General features: G+C 44.2%; 1 protein-coding gene across 1 annotated transcript in view; it reads right to left on the reverse strand.

Annotated features, from left to right (window-relative positions):
• AFF4 (AF4/FMR2 family member 4) overlaps positions 1-27,421 on the reverse strand; it is a 2,373,445-nt gene that overhangs the window by 1,782,972 nt on the left and 563,052 nt on the right. The window contains exon 6 of the mRNA XM_044069901.1: positions 22,321-22,350. Coding sequence (XP_043925836.1) covers positions 22,321-22,350 — 30 coding nt within the window. The remainder of the gene's footprint in view (positions 1-22,320; positions 22,351-27,421) is intronic.

Here is a 27,421-nt window from a genome sequence, read left to right on the forward strand (position 1 = left end):
TCTTGGAAGCGGAATAATCCTGACCTTCCCAATGAAAATACTCTCTCATCTCATGCAAGGTTTCCCCAAAAGAAAAATCTTCAGGGGGAGAAGCAGAGGGAATAGATTCCTCTGCATCAGAATCCTCATAAGGAGGAAAAGAGTAATCCTGTTCAGAGGAAGAGACTGAAGACACAGAAGCCTGATCAGAGGAATCATAAGGAATATCCTGTTTAGGCCTTTTTTCAGGAGGGGGGTGAGAACCCCTAATCATAGTAAGCAAATCTTCAGCCATCCTTAATAATTGCTTTTGGGTCTTGGGAGCTGAATCCGAAGAAGCTTGAGAAGAAATCCTTGGCTTAACAGGAGTCTTTGACTTTGCCTTTGTCTTTGTAGTAATAGTAATATGAGAAGGCCTGAAAACCCCTTCAGAAGCCGGTACCTGCACAGCGGTTCTGGACCCATCTGAAGGAGCGATGTCCGAAGGTCCTGCAGCAGATAAAATACTGGGCCTAGTTGGCTCCCCATGGGAGTCTGTGTCGGCCATCGGTTCCGAAGTGGCTGACGACAGGGGCTGCAAATGCGCCTCACTGACGACCGCCGAACCCAAAGCTGGCTCTGGCTGCATAGAATCCTGTTTGGACCTCGGAGGCCTATCCTTGTCCTTGCGCTTTTTGTGAATTCCGGTTGTCGGTAAAGTATCTATCCAATGACATCCTGTAATTGAACCGTCTACCGAAATAATTCAAGGCCCAATCGTACCTACGCTTAATAGTACGAGAATTAAACCTGGCACAAAACCGACAGCAAGAAACGTCGTGGTCAGGGCCTAAGCAAGGAAGACAGTAAGAGTGGAAATCTTTATGAGGTATTTGTTTTCCACACGATATACAATTATTAACTTTTTCTGACATCGGAGGAGCAAGAAAAAAGTTTCCCCAACGGGGTACTTAGCTTGAGAAGAGAAGTCGTAGTCTTCGGACCGACGACAAGCAAAGCACGTTGTCCGGGAATCAGCCAACCAACAATTTGCGAGCTGCTTTCCACCGCACGGCAAGAAAGATTGGAGAAGATGGCGTCGGCTGTCAGCTTTATACCTCTGCATTCTGACGTCATGGTACTTGCTGGTACGGCCGACGCCGGACCCAGACTTTGGAATTTTGGCCGACCTCGGGCTGCCTGCCGGCAGGATCACCCTACAGTTATGACTGCAACAGTGAAACACGAAGAACATCAGAGACCAAGCAATACCTCTCTATTTAGGGGAGGACAGAAGACCTTAGCTTTGACATCCTTTGGTGAATTCTGTGAACATAGGCAAGTAAGCCTTCTCATTACTGATCAAGTAGAAGCTGCTCTGGAAATACCATCAGAAGAGTGATAAGAACATTTCATAGTGTGTTCACCCAAGAAAAAGTTGTGTAAAATCTTATAAAAAAGTAAAAAACAAGTGCTGTACAGCATAGCAGTCAGATAACCATTTATTTTAAACAATTCTTTAAGCGCTTTTCGTTCAGCCGTTAATAGCTGACTACTTCAAAAATGGCAAACAGTAAAAAATCAGATTCCACATATTTAAAACCATGTTGATTGAACAATTAAATATGTAATTAACTAAACATCACTTTCCAATCAATTTAAAGAGACATTCTCAATTTAAGTCAAAAAAGTGTCTCAAATAACTTGTGTACACAGGACAAATGTCAAAAGATGACATTTTAAAGGTGGCACTTTTTAAAAAACAACAATTATAAAAAAATATGTAATAAAGAATATGTAACTTGTGCTTGAATCAAGTAAAATTGAATCGTTTTTGTATTTTAGTATTTGTGTGAATACAAAAAAATTTAAAAAACAAGCATAATGTGAACAAGATATAAATATGTAAATAGCCTAGACTAAATCTGACCTAGTTTAGTCAACTCTTAAGACTATGCAATTTAAGCAAGCTCGAAATTGAGCAAGTGTCGTTAAGACCTGGGTGACTATATGCGTTTAGTTTTACTTGCCAGATTAACTCAGATTCCTCCAACTTAAAAGGTCTCGGTCCACCTTGAGAGTTATAGCTGACCTGATTGATAACTATAAATTTAAATGTATTGTCGTTGTTAGCTGAAGAGTGTTTTGCTAGAGCATTTTCATGTTTGCACTTTTTAATTGCATATAGATGTTCATATATTCTCTCTCAGTCTCCTTTCGGTCTTACCTACATAGAAGGCCGGACAGAATGTGCATCTTGCTAGATAGATGACAAAGCTAGAATTACAAGCACATTTAAGTTTTAATTTGTAGGATGTGCCATTTAGGCTAAAGCAGCTTACTTCAACATACCTACAATAGTTACAATTCTGGCACTTGAACATACCTGGGTTATGGGTTAAAAGGGTGGTACTACCTTCTAACACTGACTTAATATTCCTGCCTTTCTTGAAAACCACTTTTGGTCTATCACCTAAATTTTCAAGTATTGCAGGATTCATTTTGAACAAATCTCAATTCTTGTCAATAATATTAATACAGATGTTACTACCCTTACTAAATGTTGTAATAAAGTAAATGGTGTTTACAGTGCTAGTACCAGTAGTCAGAGTCGGCTCTGGTTCATGTAAGCTAGTACAATTAAATTCTGGCACACCTTCTGGTAACTCTGAGTTAGTGATGTTTCTAACTGGAAGAAGTGGTTTGTAAATGTTCTGACTTCTTTTATCTGTAATTTCGTATATAAGGTTGTCCAACAATACCTCAGGGTAACCCCGTAGTAAAAACATACTTTTAAGCACCGCACATTCCTCGAAAAAGTCGTCGTCAAGACTGACCATCCTAGCAGCTCTTACTAGTTGGCCCCTGACGACCAACTTCTTCTAGGAAAATGGATGGCAACTAGTAAAGTGTAAGAAAGTGTTAGAGTAAGTTTTCTTACGGAATATCTTAGCGGTATAGCAATTAAGCTCACAGTTCTTATTAAGGAGCACATCGAGGTAGGCAATATTGTCCGACCCAAATGAGTGTGTAAACTGTAAAAAGTTAGTGGTGTTATTAAAGTATTGTAGGATCAGTTTACTCGTGTCCACGTTTCCATTGATCAAAATAAAAATGTCGTCCAGAAATCTGGTGTAATAAATACATTTATCAAGATATTCGTTGGTATTAGAAAAAACAAACTCAGATTCCCAGTATGCCATTACCAAATTGGCTATACTCCCACCACAGGGTGACCCCATTGCCACCCCCTACTTTCTTGTAGGAAGTCGTCTTTGTGGACATAAAGTTGTTAGACAGAACACTAAGTCACTAAGTTCAGATACAAGATGGATTTCTCTGTTGAGAGCGTTATGTTTCTTTAAAGTGAGGGTCACCCATTCTAGTGCGATGTTGTGTGGTATGTAGGTATACAAATCCTTCACATCGATAGTTAGAAAATTAAAGTGAGAGTTGTATTTAACAGATTTAATACTCTCAAGGAATGTCCAAGAGTCTTTACATATTTGGGCTTCCTTGATTATGTATTTCTGCAAAATGCTGTCCACTACCTTGGCGCAAGAATAAGTAGGTGACCCTCTACTGTCAACCAATGGTCTCAAGGGAGGGTTTTCTATACATTTATGTATTTTCGGAATACCGAAAATACATGGATATCTTGAAAATGACGTAGTTAAATAACCATACATCTTGTGGTCAATTCTACTTTCAATGTATAACTCTTCGATACAGTCCCTAATTACTTTGTATGCCCTATTGACTTCTGATCTTGAACAAGGTGTGTATGTGTCAGAAAGAAGTAGTTCGTCCATACGAGTTTGATAGTCAGCTGTACTAAACACAAGTAACCCCCCCCTCCCTTATCTGGTTTACAAAACCTCAAATTTAGGGATTTGAAAAACTGTAAATACTCATGTTCTGCCTTGTTTATATTAAAGCCTGTATTACGTAAGGCACCAATTGCGCTAGCATGTCCAAGGTCCAACTCACAACATTTTTCGAACTCCAAAGCTGGATGCAATGGGGGATTATAAGTACTCAGAGTGCGCAATTGTTCCTGTCCTGTCATGGTTGGACCGTTACTCATTGTAAAAGCAAAGTTCAACTTTCTAGTAAAAAGTTTGATGTCTAGAATAGTACCGACAATGTTTAAGGGTTTAGAGGGGACAAATGTTAGACCTTTAGATAGGAAATCTACCATTTCAGTATCGAACTTGGTGGTACTGAAATTGTACAGTTTAAAATCACCAGATTTATTTACAATTTCCACTTGTCATTGTGTTAAGTTGTGGTCAATATCACATACATTCTGACCTTCTGCGAAAGTTAGATTTAAAATGTCACTGTCACACAAACCAATATTATTTTCAATGTTCTTATTAGGAGTAGGGACAACCAAAGTCATTTAATAATGGTTCTTTATCTATTGTTTGTTGTTCCTCCACTTCGCCTTTGTTTGTGGCTGTTGAAAGTTTCTTATTTTCGGTCTTGCCCCCATACAGGGGCGCTGCTGAAAATTTGAATGTTGGTCAGTAGAATTATAGTTGTGTTGACCACTCAACCTCTCGCTCCAAGGAATCCCACTTGTTTGGCACACATTTGGATTCTTATTTAAAAAGCAGTTAGTGTCATTATTGTCTGGACTGTGAGGTATCTGATCCATACCAGTAGGTGTGCATGCATGAGTAGAAAAACAATGCTGTCCACCACTTACTGGGACACTTTGGTTAGAAGAAAATATACCCTTTTTCCATACTTGATCTGGTGGGGGGATGGGGTAAGCCAGCCCTTGCTTATAAGCGTTAGTCTCTGAAAAGTTTCTTAATTTTATGAGATTTTAATTTTAGCATATGTTCACCAATGCTAGAAACTGTACGCTCATATTTGAATTTGTATCTATTAAACTCCAAGTCCGTTGTAATCCTTTTATCCAGGTCGATTAAGTAAAGAGAAAGTTCTTCTATCCACAAAGTGTAATGTTTTACTATTAAGTCAATTAGTTCCAGTCCTTGACGGTCAAACAAATTAACTAATTCAATATGGAATACTGAACCGGCTTCTAAGCCAGTTGGGTAAGGTGCACGCCTTAAACCCTTTGGTACGATTTTCCGAGAAACATTCATTAAAGTAGGAAACTTCTAATTGCAGTTTTTTCAATTTAAGTAAACATGCATCAAAAGATTTTAATTTGACGTTTAAACGGTTTGGCTCACTATTTTTAGTGTTGTTATCACAAGGTACGTTGTTAGCCCTGTTAATGTCAGTACCATTTTCATTAGAAAAATGAAAACAGTTAAGCCAAACCGGTAAACCAGCATCAAAATTATTACCTTCACTTCCTGATACCAAGTTGTGGCGTGATGATGGATGCTGCAAAAACTATGCCCGAATGTTCACCGCAAAGTGAAGAATGGACCATGTTCCCAGTGTTAGCACTGTCCATATTATTAACTAGGGAACTATTTCCGCCAACAGGTTTGGTGGAAGCTTGTTGTAACCCAGGTGGTTCCTTCCCCAAGTTGAAAACCAGAGTTCGTTTGATTTACTGGCCCTCGCATTGATGAACTAATTTGACCAGTACACTTTTCTGACCCTATCTGACACCAAGAGCCTTGGAACCAAACGGCGGTAAACCACCTGTTTGTGAATTACCGGGACTAGGTATAACATTATCTACAGTCTCATTCTGCCCAATACACTTGACATTGCCATCCTGCATCTGTAATGAAGATGCAGCAAGTGTAAATGTTTCACGAAAATCACGATGTACAGCATCCAATTTGTCTATTCGCGAAAGTAGACTATCTTATGGTTGATCACACAAAAAATACTAAAATACAAAAATGATTCAATTTTACTTATGAATGGTTGATTCAAGCACAAGTTACATATTCATTACATATTTTTTTATTATTGTTTTTTTAAAAAATGCCATCTTTAAAATGCCATCTTTTGACGTTTGTCCTGTGTACATAAGTTATTTTTAAGACACACTTTTTTGACTTAAATTGAGAATGTCTCTAAACTGATTGGAAAGTGATGTTTAGTTAATTACATATTTGATTGTTCAATCAACATGGTTTTAAATATGTGGAGTCTGATTTTTTTTACTGTTTGCCATTTCTGAAGAAGTCAGCTATTAACGGCTGACGAATAGCGCTTAAAGAATTGTTTAAAATAAATGGTTATCCGACTGCTACGCTGTACAGCACTCGTTTTTTTTACATTATTAGTTTTGTCGCCTTTTTTAGTTATTTGTGTAAAATCTTACCATAACCATAGATGTCCTTCTCTACCACGTTGCAGTATTCTCGCTGTGGGATGTTTCCTGCCTCAGGCAACCCGAACATCTAGCTCCTATGCAAAAGCCTGTTTGCTGCTAGGTCCGTGAGACGTCACACACAGGGCCATAAATCATGGGCCTTAAATGTGACGTCTGCACACACAGACCTCAGAACTGGCTGCCCAGTCAGTTAACAGCCTAAGGAGAACAAGCAAGATGCTATCCAGAGATGGCAAATGGGATTAAGAGGGATAAAAGGGGAGGGGGGATACTGCAGCATGGAAGAGGACATCTATGGTTATGGTAAGATTTTACACAACTAATTATGTCGTATTCTCATGTTGCAATTTTACCACTGTGGGAGAGTACCACAGCTCAGGTTGAGAAAGGAGTGGAGGAAGAAGTATCAGTCTCCAGGAAGCCATGGAAGATGGCCCTTGCAAATCATGCCCTGGATCTGAGGTCCTTGCTCAAACCCAGACTAGCTCTGTGCCATTAACAAACAAACAACTAGCTAAGATGATAAGTACTTTGTATACTGTGATAAAGAAATATGTATCCTGTCTAACTCTACGTCATTATACTGCCTACCGTCCTTGCTAATATGTTATTAATGTTACATTTGTAGTAATCTCAGAAATAGTAATGGCAGTCTTGTACTTGTATGTAAATAGCCTATGTTTTTGTTCATAGGTTCATAGGTTCATACTAGGCTATCTGCCCTAAGGCATTTATAAGCCTAGCCAGAGTGTGTGTGGCTTTCACCACCCCTTAGGATGAGAATACTATACCCATTAGTTTGCTGTGCCTCTGTCCAGCAGTGATACAGAGATGATTCCCAGGGTAAACCTACAATCTCCCATACACTCGTCAAGATTTCTCTTGAACAGTCAGTGAGGGGCTCTGCCTCACATGGACTGGGATTCTGTTCCATAGTGTAGGGAGTCTCTGGGAGATGACTCTGTCCCTCCAGCACGTCCTATTTATATCCGTGTTGAGGTTTAAGTCTCTTGCTCTCGTGGCTCTGGTGGATTTGGATTTTTTGAGGTGGAGCATGTCCATTAATTCCGGGTTGGACATGGCCTTGTATGTCAGGCACAGATCACCTCTGAGCAGACGGTATGCGACTGAATAGAGCTGGAGTTTCTTCAGTCGGGCATCGTATGACATATGTTTGAGCCCCTTTATCCTTTTGGTGAGGAACTTTTGGGGTCTTTCCAACTGCTGCAGGTGTCAGGTAAGGTACATTCCGAATGGGGCGTTGTACTCAATCATTGGTCTGATAAGTGAAGAGTACAGGGGTACAATGACCTCTCCTGATCTGGATGTGAATCCCTTCATGATCAGGTGGGCAATGTAGAAGGTCTTCCTAACCACTTTGGCAATGTGAGTGTCAAAGAGAGGTTACTGTCAACTTGGGTCCCCAGGTCCCTGATAACTTCTTCCGTGTTTAATGGATTACCACCTATGTGGTAATTAGGGGTTACCTTGTTTTTCCCAAAGGGTATGACTATACATTTTTGGCATTTAGCTTAAGGCCATGGCTCTGGCACCAGTTATCCATTTCTATGAGACCTTTCTGGAGGATGTCTGTGTCTGATGGAGTGTCAATTATGGTGCCCAGTTTGCAGTCATCTGCAAATTTTGTCAGCCACAATCCCCTATGTTTGCCTGCACGTCAGAAAAATAAATGCCGAACAAGAGGGGCCCAGGACTGAGCCCTGTGGGACACCGCTCGTGACCGGCTTAGAGTCTGACATGGCACCAGCAACTCTAACCCTGTGTGTTCTGTCCTTGAGCCAGTTTGCAACCCATCTTGTGACATATGGGTTTACATCTAAGCTGGTGAGCTTTTCTATGATGCCCGAGTGGGGTATTGTGTCGAATGCTTTTGCTAGGTCAAGGTAGGCTGTGTGAACTGCCTTACCCTCATCAATGGCCTTAGTGACTGTTTTGAAAAAGTCGACCAAGTTCAAGAGGCAGGATCTGCCCTTGACAAAGCCAAATTGGGTAGGATCCAGTGTCTGTAGGTCCCCAATGTCTTTATTTATGAGTTCCATTATGATCCTCTCCATAGCTTTGCAGACAAGGCTCGTCAAGCTTATGGGCGGTAATTTCCAGGGTCCGTAGAAGCACCGCCTTTGTGGAGTGGGACCACAGTTGCCGTACGCCATACTTTGGGTACGTATCCTGTAGTAAGGCTAAGATTAAACAGCAGCCTTATGTGTGGGTTTAGTTCCTCATTGAGTTCGTGTAGCACACAGCTGGGGACACCGTCCGGTCCCATTGATGCTGTGTTTTTTGCTTTAGAGAGAGCAGCTCTCACCTGGGCATCTGAGATGTTTGGGAGGCTAGACTCTGGTGGGATAGATATTTCTCCGTTAAGTTCTTTCAGCTCATTTACTGTACCTAATTATCAATGTAACTCTGTTGGAGCTTTTCTCCCCAGGTCTCCGCTGAAAAAGGACATGTATCCAGTCGGACCATCCCGGTTAACAAATGTAAAATAAATGAATAAATAAATAAATAATAAATCTGGCTATACTGCCCAATTTATAATGTTTGGTAAAGGTATGCACAGAGGACCACGTGGTTGCCTCTAGTATGGTGGCTGTACCCAGGCCATTGAGGAAGGATCCTGAGGAGGCCACTACTCTACTAGAATGTGCCTGTAGGGCAAGTCTTTGCCATGAAAGGAGTAGCAGATGGCAACAGTTTTTCATATCCTGAAAGATATTGTCTGTTTGGATACAGCTTTCTCCACAGCCCTGGGGTGAAAGGATACCAAGAGTCAACTGAACCTTCTAATGCTCTTGGTCTTGTCCAGGTAAAATCTTAATCGTCTGTGGACATCAAGGGAGTGGAGCACTCTCTCACTATCAGTCTGTGAAGGGAAGAAGGTGGGTAAATGAATAGACTGGTTGAGGGACAACTCATTGAGCACTCTGGGTATGAAGGAGGGATTCGTGCAAAAGGTTATCCTTTTTTTGTGGAAGACAGTGTAGGGTGGGGGATGCAATGATAGCTTGCAGCTCAGAGACGCTCCAAGCTGAAGTAAGGGCTACTGATAGGACAGTCTTCCAGGGACACATCTGCAGAGAGGCAGAGCTTGCTGGTTAAAAGGGGGCAATGGTGAAGTTTTCCAGTATGTAGTTCAAGTCCCAAAGGGGGTACATGTTTTCTCAGTGGTCTTACGTGGAGAACCCCATTCAGGAAAAGTTTGACCTCCAGTCTAGAAGGGGTGGGGGATCCATATGTAAGCAGGCTGAAACAGCAGATAAGTGGAGAGTATGAAAGTTCTGATTTTAGGAGCTCACACACAGACTAGAAAGTACAGTTTTGTACCTACCATAAATGTAGATGTTCGAGTGCTAATACAGCTGCAGTCATAACAGATGGGTTCTCCTGCCGTCAGGCGGGTCCTTGGTCGGCCGAATTCCAGTGTCTAGGGTCTGGCGTCAGTTGTCGTCGCTTCTTCCCTGACGTCAGTGCGACAGGGGTATAAAAGAACCAGCCGACGCCATTTTCTTCAGTTTTTCTTGCCCCAGATGTCAGGTGCCCCCAGAAGGAAGGCGATACATAAATTAGTGTAATAAAGCAATGCCATATAATCAAAATACAGTAGTGCAAGCAAATACATCATGAATGAATACCCCAATCTGGTTGCATGAGGAGATGTCAGCCAATACGCCTGTCCCAAGAGTGGAAGGAGGGAGGGAAACCTGGACTGCAGCTGTATTAGCACTCGAACATCTACATTTATGGTAGGTACAAAACTGTACTATGTTCATCGTGCATACAGCTGCAGTCATAACAGATGGGTAGAATCCCAAAGCTAAGAAAGGGGTGGTAGGCACTAGGTAGAACTAGGAGGGGCCAGAATGCCCTGCAAGACTGCGGTGGCAAAGCCCGCTCTAGATTTGGAGTATAGTGGAAGGTGGTAGTGCAACTCCAAGTGGCTGCTTCTAAAATATCTTTGGTAGGAACTCCACTGAGAAAGGCTGCAGAGGTAGCCGTGGCCCTTGTGGAGTGAGATCTGATGCCTGTAGGTACAGTTTTGCCATGAAATGAACAGCAAAAGCATATGCAGTGGGCTATCCATTTTGAGATTGTCTGTTTGGAAATTGGCTTTCCTTGAGCTCCTGTAGCATAGGACACAAAGAGCTGTTCTAATTTTCTGAAAGGCTTTGTTCTGTCCAACTCCACAGTTGTCTGTGGATGTCCAAGGAATGTAGTAATCTCTCCCCTTTGTTTTGAGGATTAGGATAAAAGGTAGGCAAGTGTATGGTCTGATTCAAAGCTACCCTGGATACCACTTTTGGCATAAAGGACGGGTTGGTTCGCAAGGAAACTCTGTCCTGATGGAAGATGATAAAAGGCTGCACAGCCATGAGAGCTTGTAGTTCTGAAACTCTACGAGCTGAGGTAATAGCCAGAAGGAAAGCTGTTTTCCAGGACAAATATTGCAAATCTGATGAGGCAGCTGGCTCAAAAGGAGGCAAGGTCAGTTTTTCCAGAATGAAATTGAGATCCCAAGCAGGTATTGGTCGTTTCCTTGGGGGTTTTAGATTCTTAGCCCCTCTGAGGAACTGTCTTAAGAGGGGGTGAGAGAATAAGGGTGGATCAGTGTTGTATTCTGCAGAAATGGCGGAGGCATGGATTTTGATGGAGGAGAATGAAAGTCCACTGCTCAGCAGCTCAGCTAGATACTGTAATATTTGAGGTAAATTCAGTTTTCCAGGGTCCTGACCCTTTTTCTCATTCCAGACAAAACTGTTTCCATTTTGCAGAGTAAGCTTTTCTAGTAGATGGCCTTCTAGCCTCCAAAATGACATCCTGCACCTCCTTGGAGAGTAGGGTCTGTTGTGATGCTAAGGAATCTTCCATGCGGCTAGATTGAGTGTTTTTAGCTGACTGTGAAGAGTTTTGAAGCTGTGCTTTGAGTCAGGAGAAGAGGCATTAGAGGCAGGGTCCATGGTGGGGAATGCATCAGGCTCCTCAGGAGTGGGTACCAGTGTTGTCTTGGCCAGTCTGGAGCAATGAGAATCATCTTTGGTCTGTCTGCTCTGGTTTTCAATAGAACTTTGGGCAGCAGAGGAAGAGGTGGGAAGGCATAAACTGTCATTGATGCCCAACTGAAAGAGAGAGCGTCCACTCTCCAGGCCTTTGGATGGAAAATCCTTGAGCAGAATTTGGTCAATTGGTGATTTTTGTGGGAGGCAGAGAGATCTATGTCTGGCCTTCCCCATGTTTGGATTATCTCTGTAAAAACTTGAGGATGCAACTTCCATTCGTGTGGATCTGTCATATTTCTGCTTAGGTTGTCTGCCAGCGTGTTTTCCTTGCCTGGCAAGTACTGTGCTTGTAGTTCGATTTGTAAGTCCGTGGCCATGTTCCAAAGTGACATGGCCAGTCTGCATAGGGGGTATGAATGTGTTCCTCCCTGTTTGTTTATGTACCACATTACTGTGGTGTTGTTCGTTCTTATCAATAGTTGACCTGGTTGCAGAAGGTCTTTGAAAGCTATAATAGCATTTATTACTGCTAGCATTTCCTTTTGATTGATGTGAAGGTGCTTTTCTTTTTGGGACCATTTGCCCTGAATGCACCAATCTGTCATGTGCGCCCCCCAGGCGTAGTCAGAGGCGTCTGTTGTGATGACTTGATTTGCTTGAGGCTTGCTGAATGGGAGACCTGTGTTTGTTTGGCATGCTTGAGCCCACCACAGAAATTCCTTTTGAAGACATTGAATTAGTGGTACTATTGTTTCCAAATTGTGGATGTGCTGAGACCATAGGTTTTTCAGGTACCATTGAAGTTTCCTCATATGCAGCTTTGCACATGGGATTAGTAAGATGCAAGATGCCATGAATCCCAGAGCCTGCAGGATTTTCCTTGCAGTCAGCCTGGTGCAATTTGCTAGTGCTCTGAAGTATTGAGTTAGTTGCCCCTGCTTCTCTGGCGTGAGGTAGGCCATCTGGGTGTTTGTGTCCAAGTTGGCACTCAGGAAAATTATTTTCTGAAAGGGTATTAGCCTTCTTTTCTTTTTGTCGACTGTGTATCCCAGATAATTCAACAACATTATTACATAAGCCAGATGTTTCAGAAGAATGTGCTTGCTGTCCGCTTGGATCAGGCAGTCGTCCAAATAGGGGTATATTTGTATCCCTTGAAGTCTGCAGTAGGCAATTACTGATGCCAGGCATTTTGTGAATACTCTGGGCGCAGTAGATAAGCCAAAGAGCAATGCAGAGAATTGATAATGGGTTGAACCTGCAAGAAATCTGAGGTATCTTCTGCAATTTTGCCTGACTGGGACATGCAGGTATGCCTCCTTGAGGTCCAATGTTACCAGTCAAGACTCCTTGCTAAGCATGGGAAGAAGCTGCTGTAGAGTGAGCATCTTGAATTTTGGTACGAGTAGAAATGTGTTTAGGATGGATAGGTCCAAAATAGGTCTCCAATCTTTTCCCTTCCTTGGTACCAGGAATAGTCTGGAATAAAAACCTTGACCTTGTTCGTGCGTAGGTACCTCTTGAATAGCTTTCATGTCTATGAGATCTGTAATTTGCCTTTGTGCCTCTGCCCTGTGATTGTGTGGCAGGGTTTGGCATGCCTCTCATTTTTGGAAGGGTGTGAAAATGGAATCTGTAGCCTCTGTGTATAATGTCCAGGATCCATTTGTCTTTTGTGACAATATGCCAATTTTTTGAAAATAATGCCAGTTTTCCGCCTAAGGGTGCTGCCATTTGAGTCTTGCTTGGCATGCAAAGGGGAAAGTCATTGGGCTTGCTTTCTGAATGGTTGCGAGCTATCCTCGCCACCTCTTTGTGTAGGAGCTTGCCATTGTCTGCCTCTAAACGATCCTTGGGATTGCCCTCTGCCCCTCGGGCGCCTGTATCTACCTCTTTGGGGTCTGTCCGTGGCTGGAAAGGACCAATTTTTGGAAGGCCAATTTCTACTGAAATGTGGGGGTTGTACCTGTAGAAAATCTTTCACAGTTTGCATTGATTTAGCCTTTTCCTCCATTTTCCTTAATACCTCCTCAGCATTAGCACCAAATAATACATCCTGTTGTAGAGGGGCATCTAGTAATTTAGCTTTGACATGATCTGGCAAGGTTTGTTCCTTGAGCCAGGCATGTCTACATACGACTGATCCTGTAACAGCAGCTCTACATGAGGCCTCTAGAGCATCAAAACCACATTGTAAGGTATGTTTACCCACTTGTTCTGCACTATGCATCAAATCCTGCAACTCCAAGTCTGGTTGTTCAGGTTGTGACATTTTACTTTTCAATTGTGATAACAGAAACTGTTGGTACTTTAGCATATGGAACTGACAGTTTAATGCCCTCATGGTTAAGGTAGCATAGGTATATACCTTTTTTCCCCACCTTTCTAGGGATCTGGAATCTCTCTCGGAAGGTAATGGATTTTTAGCAGTGGAGGCCTTAATTCCCTTGGGGCCCTGTGAGATGGTTTCTGGGTCAGCAGCATGGCTTTTGTATAGAAATTGGTGTGAGTCAGGAACCCTGTAGTACCTGTCAGGCTTGACTGGGGCTGGAGGTAGAGAATCCGGGTTAAGGCAGGCCTCCGAGTACACATCATCTAGTATGTCCAAGACCGGAGGTATAGCCAGAGGCCTGTGCTGAGGTAGCAAGAGAAATTCCTTAAGCCTTTTCTTGGAATCTGAATAATCTTGGCCTTCCCAGTGGAAGTGTTCCCTTAAGGTATGCAAAGTTTCCCCAAATGAGAAATCCTCTGGGGGGGATACAGAGGGAATGGACTCCTCTGCATCAGAGTCTTCAAAAGGGGAGTAAGAATGTTCCTGATCATCAGAGTGCTCTGAAATAATGGAGCCCTGATCAGAGGAGGGGGATTCTTCCTCCACTCTGGGCCTTTTGTTTGAGAACCCCTGATAAGAGTAATTAAATCCTCAGCCATTTTAAGCATCTGTTTTTTAGGCATGGGGCCTGGAGATGGGCCCTGTGTACCTTGTCTCTTAGAATGCATGGCTGCTTTAAACTTAGTGAAAGCCTTGATGGAAAAAGAAGAGGAAGGTCTGAAGACACCTTGAGAGGAGGTAGACTTGTCCACATTTTGAGATTCACCGCCTAGAGTGGCTTCGGTATCTGTAGTCGGGGTGTGGGCCGAGGAGCCTGCGACCTCGGGCACAGGAGACACCGCCAATGAAGTGTCGTCGGTAGTCAGGGGCTGCGTAGGCGCCTCGCTAAGAACCGGACCACGTGTAGTCTGCTTTGGTGTGGTGTCGGTAGAGGCCGCAGACCTCGTGTGTCAGTCCTTATCTTTGCGCTTTTTAGACAAAACTGGAATCGGAGTATCCGACGACATAATATAGTTAAATGTTTTGCCAAAATAATGCTGGGCGAACTCCGTCCGACGCTTAATGGTGCGTTTGTTGAATGTAGCACAAAAGCCACAGACCGAGACGTCGTGGTCTGGGCTTAAACAAGGAATACAGAGGGAATGGAAATCCTTATGCGGTATTTGCTTCCCACATGAAATACAATTATTAACTTTGCCTGACATCGGTCTGAGGCAAGAAAAGTTTCCCCAACAGGGTACTTAGCTTTCAAGAAGACTTCGGTTGCAAAATTTTCGTAATTTCAGGAGCTGGCCGACCGGCACTTGCGAACTGCTTCTGCTTCGGGCACCGCGCGGCAAGAAAGACTGAAGAAAATGGCATCGGCTGGTTCTTTTATACCCCTGTCGCACTGACGTCAGGGAAGAAGCGACGACAACTGACGCCAGACCTAGACTTTGGAATTCGGCCGACCGAGGACCCACCTGACGGCAGGAGAACCCATCTGTTATGACTGCAGCTGTATGCACGATGAACATCTAAAGGTACATCCGCTTGTAAGGGGTCTTGCTGGCTTTCAAGACACCAACTGGAGAACCTTTTCCATTTGGAAACATAGGATCTCCTGGTAGTGGGTTACCTGGCCTCCTGCAGGATGGATAGCAAATCCTCAGAGTGCTGGTGTCTGAAAGGGATCAGTAGTTTATCACCTACAGGGTTAGGCTTGAGTGATTACAGGTGTGGAACCATTATTGGGAGCCATTATTGAATCCCCAAATGATGTGGATACTCTACAAAAGGGTCTTACAGAAACCGATGCTTGGTGCCAGAGCCATGGGCTCAAGCTCAATGCCAGGAAATTTATAGTTATCCCCTTTGGGAAAAAACATGCACCCGTGAATTACCACATAGGTAGCAGTACACTAAACACCGAAAGTGTGATAAGAGACTTAGGGACACAGGTGGACAGTGGCCTCACCTTCGATAACCACATCGCCACAACAGTCAGGAAATCCTTCTTTGTGGCACACCTCATCTCAAAGGGCTTTTCATCCAGAAAAAAGGAGGTCATTGTCCCACTGTACTCCTACCTCATTAGACCCATTATAGAATACAATGCCCTGTTTGGTACATACCTCTCAAAACATCTGCAACTAAAAAGGCCACAAAAATACCTCATTAAAAGAATCACAGGCCTAAAGCAGATGCCATACGCTGACCGCCTTAAAATACTCCAGCTATACTCTGTCGCATATCGTCTACTCAAACGTGATCTCTACTTAACATACAAGGCCATGTCAAACCCACAGCTATTGGACATGCTAAGAAATCCCAATCCCTCAGAGCCACACGCTCCAGGGATCTAAACCTTGTCATCATAATAAAACATGCTGGAGGGATAAGTTCCTGACTCAGACTCCTCAGACTCTGGAATAGATTGCCCATACATGTCAAGCAGAGCGCCTCTTTGGCCCTCTTCAAAAGGAACCTTGATTGGATGGGAGAAAGGAAATTCACCCCGGGGATTACTTCAGTCGCCCTGCTAGACAGGGGTCCAGGGAAGTAACTAGTGTGGGAAGAAATAGCCAGGGAATTGTTATGGATAGGGCTTGTATAGGCCCTAGGGCAGATAGCCTAGTACAAACCTATGCACCTATGTGGATGAATCAGAGATCCCTTCTGTAGTGTGAACAGGTCCACCTTTTGAGGCAACTTGTGGTGACTGCCCTTGGCAAGAGACAGAAGAATGGGGAAAGTACAGTTGTATACACTTACATAAATGTAGATGTTGGAGTGTATTCACTGTTGCAGTCATCACATTTGGGTTATTCATGCCAGGGTAGCCCTCGGCAGGCCCGAATACCAGAGGCTTAGTATTTCTGCATTAGTTGCCGTCGCTTTAAGACTGATGTCAGGTCGCCAGTTGTATAAAGTAAGGCAGCCGACGCCATTACATTAGTTTTTCTTGCCCTAACCTGTCAGGAGCACCCAAGTAAGAGCCAGGTTCTGGTGGAAGAACCCCCACCAGCAGAAAGTAAATACCAATATGTCCCTTGTAAGGAAGGAGAAGAATGGGGGATGGAGGGAGGGAAACCAGGACTGCAAAAGTGAATACACTCTAACATCTACTGGTAAGTGTACACAACTGTACTAGGTTCTTCATATTTCACTGTTGCAGTCATCACATTTGGGTTGATTTCTGAAGCCGAGGAAATGGGTGGAGGAAGTCAAAGAAACTAGGGGCTGGCTAGGATGCCCTCCAAGACTGCACAAGCAAACCATGCCCTGGATTTGGAGAAGACAAGCAGGTGGTAATGTTTGGTAAAAGTGTGAACAGATGTTCAGATAGCAGCCTCCAGGATGTCCCCTGGTGGGGACTCCTCTGTGAAAAGCTGCAGAGGTGGAAGCGGCTCTGTTGGGAGTGAGTCCTGACCCCCTTGAGGGGAGGCTTTCCATGTTGGTTGTAGCAGAAATGGATGCAGTGTCCTATCCATTTGGAAATGGTTTGTTTGGAGATGGCTTGGCCTTCTGCCCAAAGCTAACCAGCAACTGATCAGATTTTATGAAGGATTTGGTCCTGTCTAGACAGAATCTGAGCTGTCTGTGCACATTTAGAGTGCGCAGGATCCTTTCCCCCTTGTTATGGGGATTAGGGAAAAAGGTGGGCAAATGAATGGATTGGTTGAGAGCCACACTGGACACAACCTTGGGCATGAAGGATGGGTTAGTTCTGAGGGATACCCTGTCAGCATGGAAGACGAAGAAGGGTACCACAGCCATGAGCACTTGCAGCTCAGAGACTCTCCTGGCTGAAGTGATGGCCAAAAGAAAAGCGGTCTTCTAGGGGAGAAATTTTAGCTATGCAGGAAAAAGCTGGTTCGAAAGGGGGGAGGGTGATCTTTTCCAACACAAAGTTAAGGTCCCAAGCTGGAGTTGGTGCTCTACTGGGTGGCCTCAATTTGCTAGTCCCTCTTAGAAACTGTTTGATCAAAGGATGTGAGAAAAGGGGATGCTCAGTGGGGAAATGAGCAGAGATAGCAGAGGTATGAATTTATATAGAGAAGAGAGAGAGGCCACTGTGTAAGTAGGTGAGCTAAGTAATCCAGGATGAGAGAGATGGAGGGCTGTGCCGTATTGGCTCCCTCAGCCTGGATCCAGGTGCACAACCTTTACCATTTGTCAGCATAAGACTTTCTAGTGCTAGGACATCTGGCCTCATGTATAACATCTGGAACCTGCTTACTGAGGTTGGCAGATTGATCTGGGACTAGGGAATAAACCAAGCTGCCAAATTGAGTGTCTGCAATTAGGGATGCATAAATTCCCCTTCCCTCTGTGTCAGGAGGTTTGGAATCTGAGGAAGATGCCATGGTGGCAGTGGGGACAGGCTGCACAGCAGGGGGTACCCAGTGCTGTCGAGGACAGTTTGGAGCTATAAGAATTGTCCCTGGTTTTTCCTCCTTTATTTTGAGCAGTACCCTGAGGAGGAGAGGTAGTGGAGGAAAGGCATAGACTGATAGACTGACCCAAGGAAGGGACAGGGCATCCACTTCCCAAGCCATGCAGTGATTCTCCCTGGTGCAGAATTTGCTGAGCTGATGGTTGGTGCAGGAGGCAAAAACGTCGACCTTTAGGGTGCCCCACATCTGAGTTATTAGGGTGAAGGTTCTTGTATTGAGCTGTCACTCGTGTGGGTACAGAAGATTTCTGCTTAAGTGGTCTGCCAGAGAGTTAAGAGAACCTGGTAGGAATTGTGCTAACAGGTGCAGCTGCATGGCAGAGGCTGTGTGCCAAAGGGTCATGGCCAGCCTGCATAGTGAGAAGGAGAGATTCCCTTCCCTGCTTGCTGATATACCACATTACAGTGGTGTTGTCCGCTTTGATCAGCAGAAGAACTGGGGTGAGAAGGGGCTTGAAAGCTATCAAGGCATGCTGGACAACCATCATCTCTTTTTGGATGATGTGCAGAGGGATTTGCTGCGGGTTCCATTGGCCCTGTATGCACCTGTCATCCAGGTGTGCACCCCAAGCACAGCCTGATGCATCTGTGGTGATGGTCGGGGCGCAGCAGGGTGTAGTGAGAAAGGTAGTCCCTTGTTGTGGGAGCATGCTGTTGCCCACCAAAGAAAATCTTTTCTGAGGCAAGGAAAGTACAGTTGTGTACACTTACCATAAATGTAGATGTTCAAGTGTATTCACTGTTGCAGTCATTACATTTGGGTAATCTGCTGGCAGGGTGCCCTCAGTAGGCCTGAATATCAAAGTCTTGGGTCCTGCGTCAGTTGCTGTCTCCTCTTCCATAACATCAGGTCATCAGGGGGTATAAAACATGCAGCTGATGCCATCTTCTTAGGTTTTCTTGCCCCAGATGTCAGGTGCCCCCCAAATGGGGAGCAAATATATATATATTTATAAAAATATATAAATAAACTGCAATATGTAAATGCAATTGTAACAACAAACTTTACCTTCATCTAAAACCAATTACACCACAAATGCTTTAGAATATAGTGAAGGAAAGAGAAGCTCTAGAAAAAAGGGGGATGGTGGGTAACCCGGACTGCAACAGTGAACACACTAACATCTACATTTATGGTAAGTGTACACAACTGTACTATGTTCTTAGTGTTTCACTGTTTCAGCCATTACATTTGGGTAGAATCCCAAAGCTATGGATGGGAGGCTGGAACTAAACAGCATTAGGAGCGGCTATAAGGCCCTGCAGAACTGCAGTGGAAAAGCCTGCCCTGGACTTAGAGAAGAGGCGCAAATGATAATGTTTTGTAAATGTATGAACAGAGCTCCAAGTAGCAGCTTCTAGAATGTCTTTGGTTGGAACTCCTCTGAGAAAAGCTGCTGAGGTAGATGCAGACCTGGTGTAATGTGACCCGATTCCCTTGGGCACCGGTTTACCATGATACTTGCAGCAGAAACGAATTAAGTGGCTATCCACTTTGAAATAGTCTGCTGTGAAATAGCCTTCCCCTCTGATCCTGCAGCAAATGCCACCAGTAGTTGCTCAGAATTTCTTAGAGATTTGGTCATGTTTAAGTAGTATCTTAGTTGTCTGTGTACGTCCAAGGAATGCAGAATCCACTCCACCTTGTTCTGCGGATTTGGGTAAAAAGTTGGCAGGTGAATAGTTTGGTTAAGAGCCACACTGGATACCACCTTAGGCATAAAGGAAGGATTTGTCCTGAGGGACACCCTGTCCAGGTAAAATGTAACAAAAGGCTCCACAGCCATGAGGGCCTGTAGTTCTGAAACCCTTTTTGCTGAAGGGATTGCCAAAAGGAAAGCTGTTTTCCAAGATAAAAACTTTACATCCGCAGTAGCTGCTGGTTCAGAAGGAGGCTGAAAGAGCTTTTCCAGCACAAAATTGAGGTCACATGCAAGAGTTGATCTTCTGGGAGGCCTTAAATCTTTGGCCCCTCTAAGATACTGCTTTAGAAGAGGATGAGAAAAGATGGGAGGCTCTGTGTTGTAATGAGTCGAGATGGCAGAAGCATGGATTTTTATTGATGAAAAAGACAGGGCCTTGTCGAGCATCTCAGTCAAGTATTGTAAAATCTGAGGAATATTTGGCTTTGCTGTGTCCATTCCTTGTGCTTGGTTCTGAGCACAGAATCTCTTCCATTTATCAGCATAAGATTTTCTAGTACTAGGCCTTCTGGCTTCCAAAATGACATCCATCACATATTTACTGAGAGGAGGAGTTTGAATAATTACATGATCAGCCACGCTGCCATTTTCAGTGTTTGGAGCAGATTGTGCAGAATTTGATTGCTCTGCTGAGACAGTAAATGAGTTACTTGAGGCAAGTACCAAGGAGGGAGTTGAGACATATTCCTTAGAATTGGGAACCAGTGCTGGCGAGGCCAGTACGAGGCAATTAGGATCATTTTTGTTTTTTCCTGTCTGACCTTTAGTAAGACCTTGGGGAGAAGAGGCAGAGGAGGAAAGGCGTAGACTAATAGGTTCTTCCAACTGAAGGATAGGGCACCCACTTTCCATGCTTGTCTGTGATAAGTCCTTGTGCAGAATTTGTCCAGTTGATAACTTTGGGAAGAGGCAAATAGATCTATGTCTGGACACCCCCATTTATCTGTTATCATGCTGAAGACTTGTGGATAGAGTTTCCACTCGTGAGGGTCCATAAAATTTCTGCTTAGGTCGTCTGCCAGAGTATTTTGTTTTCCTGGCAGGAACTGAGCTTGAAGATGTACTTGGTAAGTCAAGGCTGTATCCCACAATGCCATGGCTAGTGTGCAAAGGGGGTAGGAATGTGTACCCCCCTGCTTGTTTATGTACCACATAACTGTGGTGTTGTCCGTCTATCAGTAGTTGTCCTGGATGAAGTTAAGTCCTTGAAGGCTGTCAGGGCATTCTGAACAGCTAACATCTCTTTCTGGTTGATATGCAGATGCATTTGTTTTGGGATCCATATGCCCTGAATGCATCTCCCCGCCAGGAGGGCCCCCTAAGCATAGTCTGATGCATCTGTAGTTAGGGTTTGGGTGGCAGGGGGTAGAGTGAAAGACCGTCTCATGTTCTGGTGACATGTCTCTGCCCACCAAAGAAACTCCTGTTGTAGGCAGGGGATGGGAGGAATCATTTTTTTCAGACTGTGACAATGCTGACTCCATAAACTTTTTAGGTACCACTGTAGTTTCCTCATATGCAGTCTTGCATATGGAATTAGTAGAATGCAGGATGCCATGAACCCCAAAGCCTGCAGAATTCGTCTTGCAAATAACTGGGTTTTTGTTGCCATCTGTTTGAAGTAAATAGTCAGTTGCCTTTGTCTGGCGTGAGGTAAGCCATCTGGGCAGTTGTACTCAAGCTTGCACCCAGGAATGCAATTTTTTGAGAGGGTACCAGTTGTGATTTATTTTCGTTTGTGTACCCTAGGCATGTTAGAAGCCTTTTTACAAACGTCAGATGCTGGAAGAGAATGTCCTTGTTTTCTGCTTGAATGAGACAGTCGTCCAAGTACGGATAGATTTGTATGCTTCTTTGTCTGCAAAATGCAATTACTGGTGCCAGGCACTTTGTAAAGACCCTGGGCGCAGTAGATAAGCCAAAGGGCAGTGCAGAGAATTGGTAATGCATAAAACCTGCCTTGAGGCGGAGGTATCTTTCTGCACGATTCCCTTATTGGGATATGCAGGTATGCCTATTAAGTCTAGAGTCACTAACCAAGCGTTCTTGCCCAGCATGCGCAGAAGCTGTTGTAAAGTCAGCATTTTGAATTTTGGGATGTCCAAGAATGTGTTCAAAATCGATAAATCCAGTATTGAACGCCAGGCATAGCCTTTTCTGGGTACCAGGAACAGTCTTGAATAAAAACCTTGTCCTTTTTCCTGTTCTGGTACTGGCTGAATAGCCCCCATATCCATAAGGGACGTAACTTGTTTCTGAGCCTCTGCCCATTGATTTTGTGGCAGATCTGGCCAACCGTTTGGAATTGGCAAGGTATGGAAATTAAACATGTACCCCTGGAATACTATGTTTAATATCCACTTGACCTGGGTAATTAACTGCCAATTTTGAGCATGATGTGCTAATTTTCCCCATAAGGGGGCCGCCAAAGGATAAGTGCTTGGTGATGGTAGACGTTGGTCATTGAGACTGCTTACTGTAGGGTTGTGCTTTGTTTCCTCCAGATTTGGAGGTAGAGGCACCCCATTGCTTTGACCTGTAAGAAAGTACAGTTTTGTACCTACCATAAATGTAGATGTTCGAGTGTACACCCTGCTGCAGTCATCACACACGGGTTGTATCTTGTCGTCAGGCGGTCCCGCAGTCGGCCTAAATTCCAAAGTCTTGGTCCGGCGTCGGTTGCTGTCGCTTCTTCCCCGACATCAGTGTGCCAGGGGAATATATGATGCATCAGACATCATTTTCTTCAGTTTTTCTTGCCCCAGATGTCAGGTGCCCCAAAAAGGTTGTCAGTAATCAGTACTAATATAATAAATTTAGCACAAACACAACATCCCTCCAGCTATAAGCAAATACATCAGAAAGGTATTGTAAAGATTTAGTTAGTCAGAGGGGATGGAGGGAGGCTAACCTGGACTGCAGCAGGGTGTACACTTGAACATCTACATTTATGGTAGGTACAAAACTGTATTATGTTCATCGTGTTACCCCGCTGCAGTCATCACACTTGGGTAGAATCCCAAAGCTAAGGATGGGAGGAGGAGTCAAAAGAGGGTTAGAGGAGGATAGAAGTCCCAGCAGAACTGCAGTGGCGAAGCCAGCTCTAGTCTTAGAGTAAAGTGGTAAGTGGTAGTGTTTGGTGAAGGTGTGTACTGAACTCCAAGTTGCAGCTTCCAAAATATCCTTGGTTGGCACCCCCCTGAGGAAGGCTGTAGATGTAGCTGCTGCCCTGGTAGAGTGGGGCCTTATGGTAGCAGGAACTGGTTTTCCATGATGGGTATAGCAAAAACTAATGCAATGTCCTATCCATTTGTAAATGGTCTGTTTTGATATAGCCTTCCCTTGTGAAGCTGCAGCATAGAATACAAAGAGCTGGTCAGATTTTCTGAAAACCTTAGTTTTATCCAAGTAGTAACGAAGTTGCCTGTGAATGTCCAAGGAATGTAGGAGTCTTTCTCCTTTGTTCTGTGGATTTGGAAAGAAGGTGGGTAAGTGAATGGTTTGATTTAAAGCCACACTGGATACCACCTTAGGCATGAAGGAAGGATTAGTTCGTAGAAAAACTTGATGGAAAATGAGGAAAGGTTCCACTGTCATTTGTGCCTGAAGCTCTGAGACTCTTCTGGCTGAAGTTATTGCGAGCAGCAGGGCAGTCTTCCATGATATAAACTTTAGATCAGCAGAGAAAGCTGGTTCAAAGGGAGGTAGCGTAAGTTTTTCCAGAACAAAGTTGAGGTCCCAGGTTGGTGTAGGTGCTCTCCTGGGGGGCCTAATGTTTTTTGCCCCTCTGAGGAACTGCCTTAGAAGTGGATGTGAAAATAAGGGTGGATCCGTGTTGTAGTGGGCTGAAATAGCTGAGGCGTGGATTTTAATGGATAAAAAATGTTCTTTGTGCAACATCTCAGTTAAATACTGTAGAATCTGAGGCATATGAGGCTGAAGGATATTTTGGCCTTTAGCTTGGTTCCAGGCACAAAACCTTTTCCATTTGTCCGACTAGGCCTTCCCGGTGCTGGGCCTCCTAGCTTCCAGAATAACATCCATAACTGCTTGAGGAAGAGGAGCTGGCTGGATGCTTAGGTGATTTGCCATGCAGCCAAATTTAAGGTTTTCAGCTGGCTGTGAAGAATCTGATTTGTCTTGCTGTGTGAGCAAATGGGCAATTTGTGGTAAAATCCAAGGTGGGCCCTGGGCCATATTCCTTAATAGTGGGTACCAGTGCTGGCGTGGCCAGTCTGGGGCTATGAGTATCATTCGTGGTCTCTCCTTTCTGACTTTCAGAAGCACCTCTGAGAGAAGGGGCAATGGAGGGAAGGCATATACTGTCAGGTTTTTCCAACTGAATGAGAGTGCGTCCACTTTCCAAGCTTGATGGTGAAGTGTCCTTGTACAAAATTTTGTTAGCTGATAGACCTGTTTGCCAGCCCCAAAACTACGTCTGGGCGGCCCCATTTTGAATTATCATTGCAAATACTTGTGGATCCAGTTTCCACTCGCGAGGATCCATGATGTTTCTGCTGAGGTCGTCTGCCAATGCTTTCTTTTTTCCCTGGCAGGAATTGAGCTTGTAGCTGAACTTGGTAAGTCAGTGCTGTGTTCCACAAGGTCATTGCTTGCCTGCATAGAGGGTAGGAGTGTGTATCCCCTTGTTTGTTTATGTACCACATTACTGTGGTGTTGTCCGTCCTTATTGTAAGCTGTCCTGGATGTAAGAGGTTCTTGAAGGCTGTCAGAGCATTCTGTACAGCTAGCATCTCTTTTTGATTCATGTGCAGATTCCTTTGATCTGCAGTCCATATGCCTTGAACGCACTGTCCTGCCATGTGTGCCCCCCAGGCATAGTCCGATGCATCTGTCATCATAATTTGCCTGGCTGGGGGCAAGGTGGAAGGCTGACCCTTGTTGAGGTGACATGCCTGTGACCACCATAGAAACTCTTGTTGAAGGCAGGTAATGAGAGATATCATTGTGTCCAAGCTGTGGCTGTGTTGAGACCATACGCTTTTTAGGTACAACTGTAATTTCCTCATATGCAGCTTTGCAAATGGTATTAGTAGTATGCAAGATGCCATGAAGCCCAAGGCCTGCAGAATTTTTCTTGCAGGGAGTTGGGTCTTTGTTGCCATTGTTTTGAAATACTGAGCTAGTTGTAGTTGTTTGTCTGTTGTCAGATAAGCCTTCTGGGCCTATGTATTCAAGCTGGCACCCAGGAATGTCATATTTTGTGAGGGTACTAGTTTTGATTTCTTTTCATTTACTGTGTACCCTAGGCAACTTAAAAGATGTTTTACAAAAGCCAGATGTTGTAAGAGGATGTTCTTGCTTTCTGCTTGGATGAGACAGTCGTCCAGGTATGGGTATATTTGAATTTCTCTTTGTCTGCAGTATGCAATTACTGGTGCCAGGCATTTTGTGAAAACCCTGGGCACAGTGGATACGCCAAAGGGCAGTGCAGAGAATTGGTAATGGGTTGAACCTGCAATGAAATGGAGGTATCTTCTGCAATTTTGTCTGATAGGGACATGCAGGTATGCCTCCTTGAGGTCCAACGTTACTAGCCATGCTTTCTTGCCCAACATGGGAAGAAGATGCTGTAGTGTTAGCATCTTGAATTTGGGTACTTGTAAGAAGGTGTTTAGAATTGAAAGGTCCAGAATTGGTCTCCAGGCATTGTCCTTTCTGGGGACTAGAAAGAGTCTCGATTAAAATCCTTGGCCTTGCTCCCGTGTAGGTACCAGTTGAATGGCTCTCATGTCCATGAGAGCTGTAATTTGTTTTTATGCCTCTGCCCATTGATTTTGTGGCAGGTTTGGCATTCCTCTTTTCGTTGGCAAGGTGTGGAAATGGAATCTGTATCCTTGTGAAATTATGTCTAGGACCCATTTGTCCTTTGTGACGATGTGCCAGTTGTCTGAAAAAAGTGCTAATTTTCCTCCCAAGGGAGCTGCCAAGAGAGTCTTGCTTGGCCATATGAGGTTTAAGTCATTGAGTTTGCCTTCTAGTAGTTTGGGGCCTGTCTTCTCCTCCCTTCTGTGTTGCAGTGCCCCACTGTCGAGGTTTGTAGTGGGTTTGTGGTTGTCCTCTGCCTCTTGGGCGTCTGTGTTTACCCCTCTGTGGTCTGTCAGTAGCTGGAAAGACCAATTTTTTGTTGGCCAATTTCTGCTGAAGCGAGGGGGCTGAACCTGTAGAAAATCTTTGACCGTCTGCATAGATTTTGCCTTATCCTCCATTTTCTTTAAGACTTCTTCTGCTTTAACTCCAAATAGGACATCCTGCTGTAGGGGGGCATCTAGAAGCTTTGCTTTAACATGATCAGTCAGAGTTTGTTCCTTTAACCAAGCATGACTACGTATAACAGACCCAGTAACAGCTACTCTACAGGCAGCCTCCAAAGAATCAAATCCACATTGTAAAGTATGTTTGCCCACCTGTTCAGCTGCATGCAACAGATCCTGCATTTCTTTCAATTCAGATTGCTGAGGGAGTGTGCTAATTTTTTGTCTTATTTGAGACATTATAGATTGCTGGTATTTTAGCATGTGAAATTGACAATTTAGTGGTCTCATAGCTAGAGTGGCTGAGGTGTAAACCTTTTTCCCCCACCTGTCTAGAGCTCTGGAGTCCCTTTCAGAGGGTACAGGATTTTTCGCCATAGAAGCCTTAGCCCCTTTTGGACCCTGGGAGATGGTCTCTGGATCAGCAACAGGGCTTTTATAAAGGAATTTGTGGGAGTCAGGCACTCTATAATATCTGTCTGGTTTGGCTGGAGCAGGATGCAGAGAATATGGATTTAAACTAGATTCTAAGTAAACATCATCCACAATGTCTAAAACTGGGGGGAAAGCAAGAGGTCTGTGCTGGGGGAGTAAAAGAAATTCTCTGAGCCTCTTCTTTGAGTCAGAGTAGTCCTGACCTTCCCAGTGAAATTGTTCCCTCATAGTGTGTAAAGTTTCCCCAAAGGAATAGTCTTCAGGAGGAGAAGCTGAGGGAATGGAATCCTCAGCATCAGAATCTTCATAAGGGGGAAAGGAGTAATCTTGGTCCTCAGAGGAGCCTGAGGAAACAGACACTTGATCAGAGGAGGCATAATCTTCCTCTTGTCTAGGGGGGGGGGGGTTGGGAACCCCTGATTAAAGAGATTAAATCTTCAGCTATTTTAAGCATCTGTTTCTTAGGCATGGGGCCTTGAACTGGAGACTGAAGTGCAGTCTTTTTTGGTTTAATAGGAGTCTTGAGCTTAGGATATGTTTTTATAGTGAGCGTAGTCGGTCTGAAGACACCTTCAGAAACCAAAGGTGTTTTGGCAGCACCATCTCTTTCTGCAATGTCGTCGGCAGGGGCTAAAGAAAATGGCTGCGTCGGCCTAGCACTCTCCGCCAAAGGCTCCAAAGCGGTCTTGGGTTCCAATTCTGCGGTAGCCAGGGGCTGCGTAGGAGCCTCACTAAAACCCGGTGGACCGGAGACCGGCCCAGCCGAGGCCTCGGAGTCTGGCTTGGGTCTAGGCTGCCTGTCCTTATCCTTGCATTTTTTGTGCACGCCGGTAGTCGGTTGCTCCGATGGCATAATATAGTTAAATTTTCTACCGAAGCAGTGTCGTGCGAAATCAAAGCGTCTTTTTATAGTACGCTTATTGAACCTAGCACAAAAGCGACAACCAGTGACGTTGCGGTCTGGGCCTAGGCAAGGTATACA

The sequence above is a fragment of the Protopterus annectens genome, chromosome 4.part0 (genome assembly GCF_019279795.1).
Source record: "Protopterus annectens isolate FY-2018-M chromosome 4.part0, PAN1.0, whole genome shotgun sequence".
NCBI lineage: Eukaryota > Metazoa > Chordata > Ceratodontiformes > Protopteridae > Protopterus > Protopterus annectens.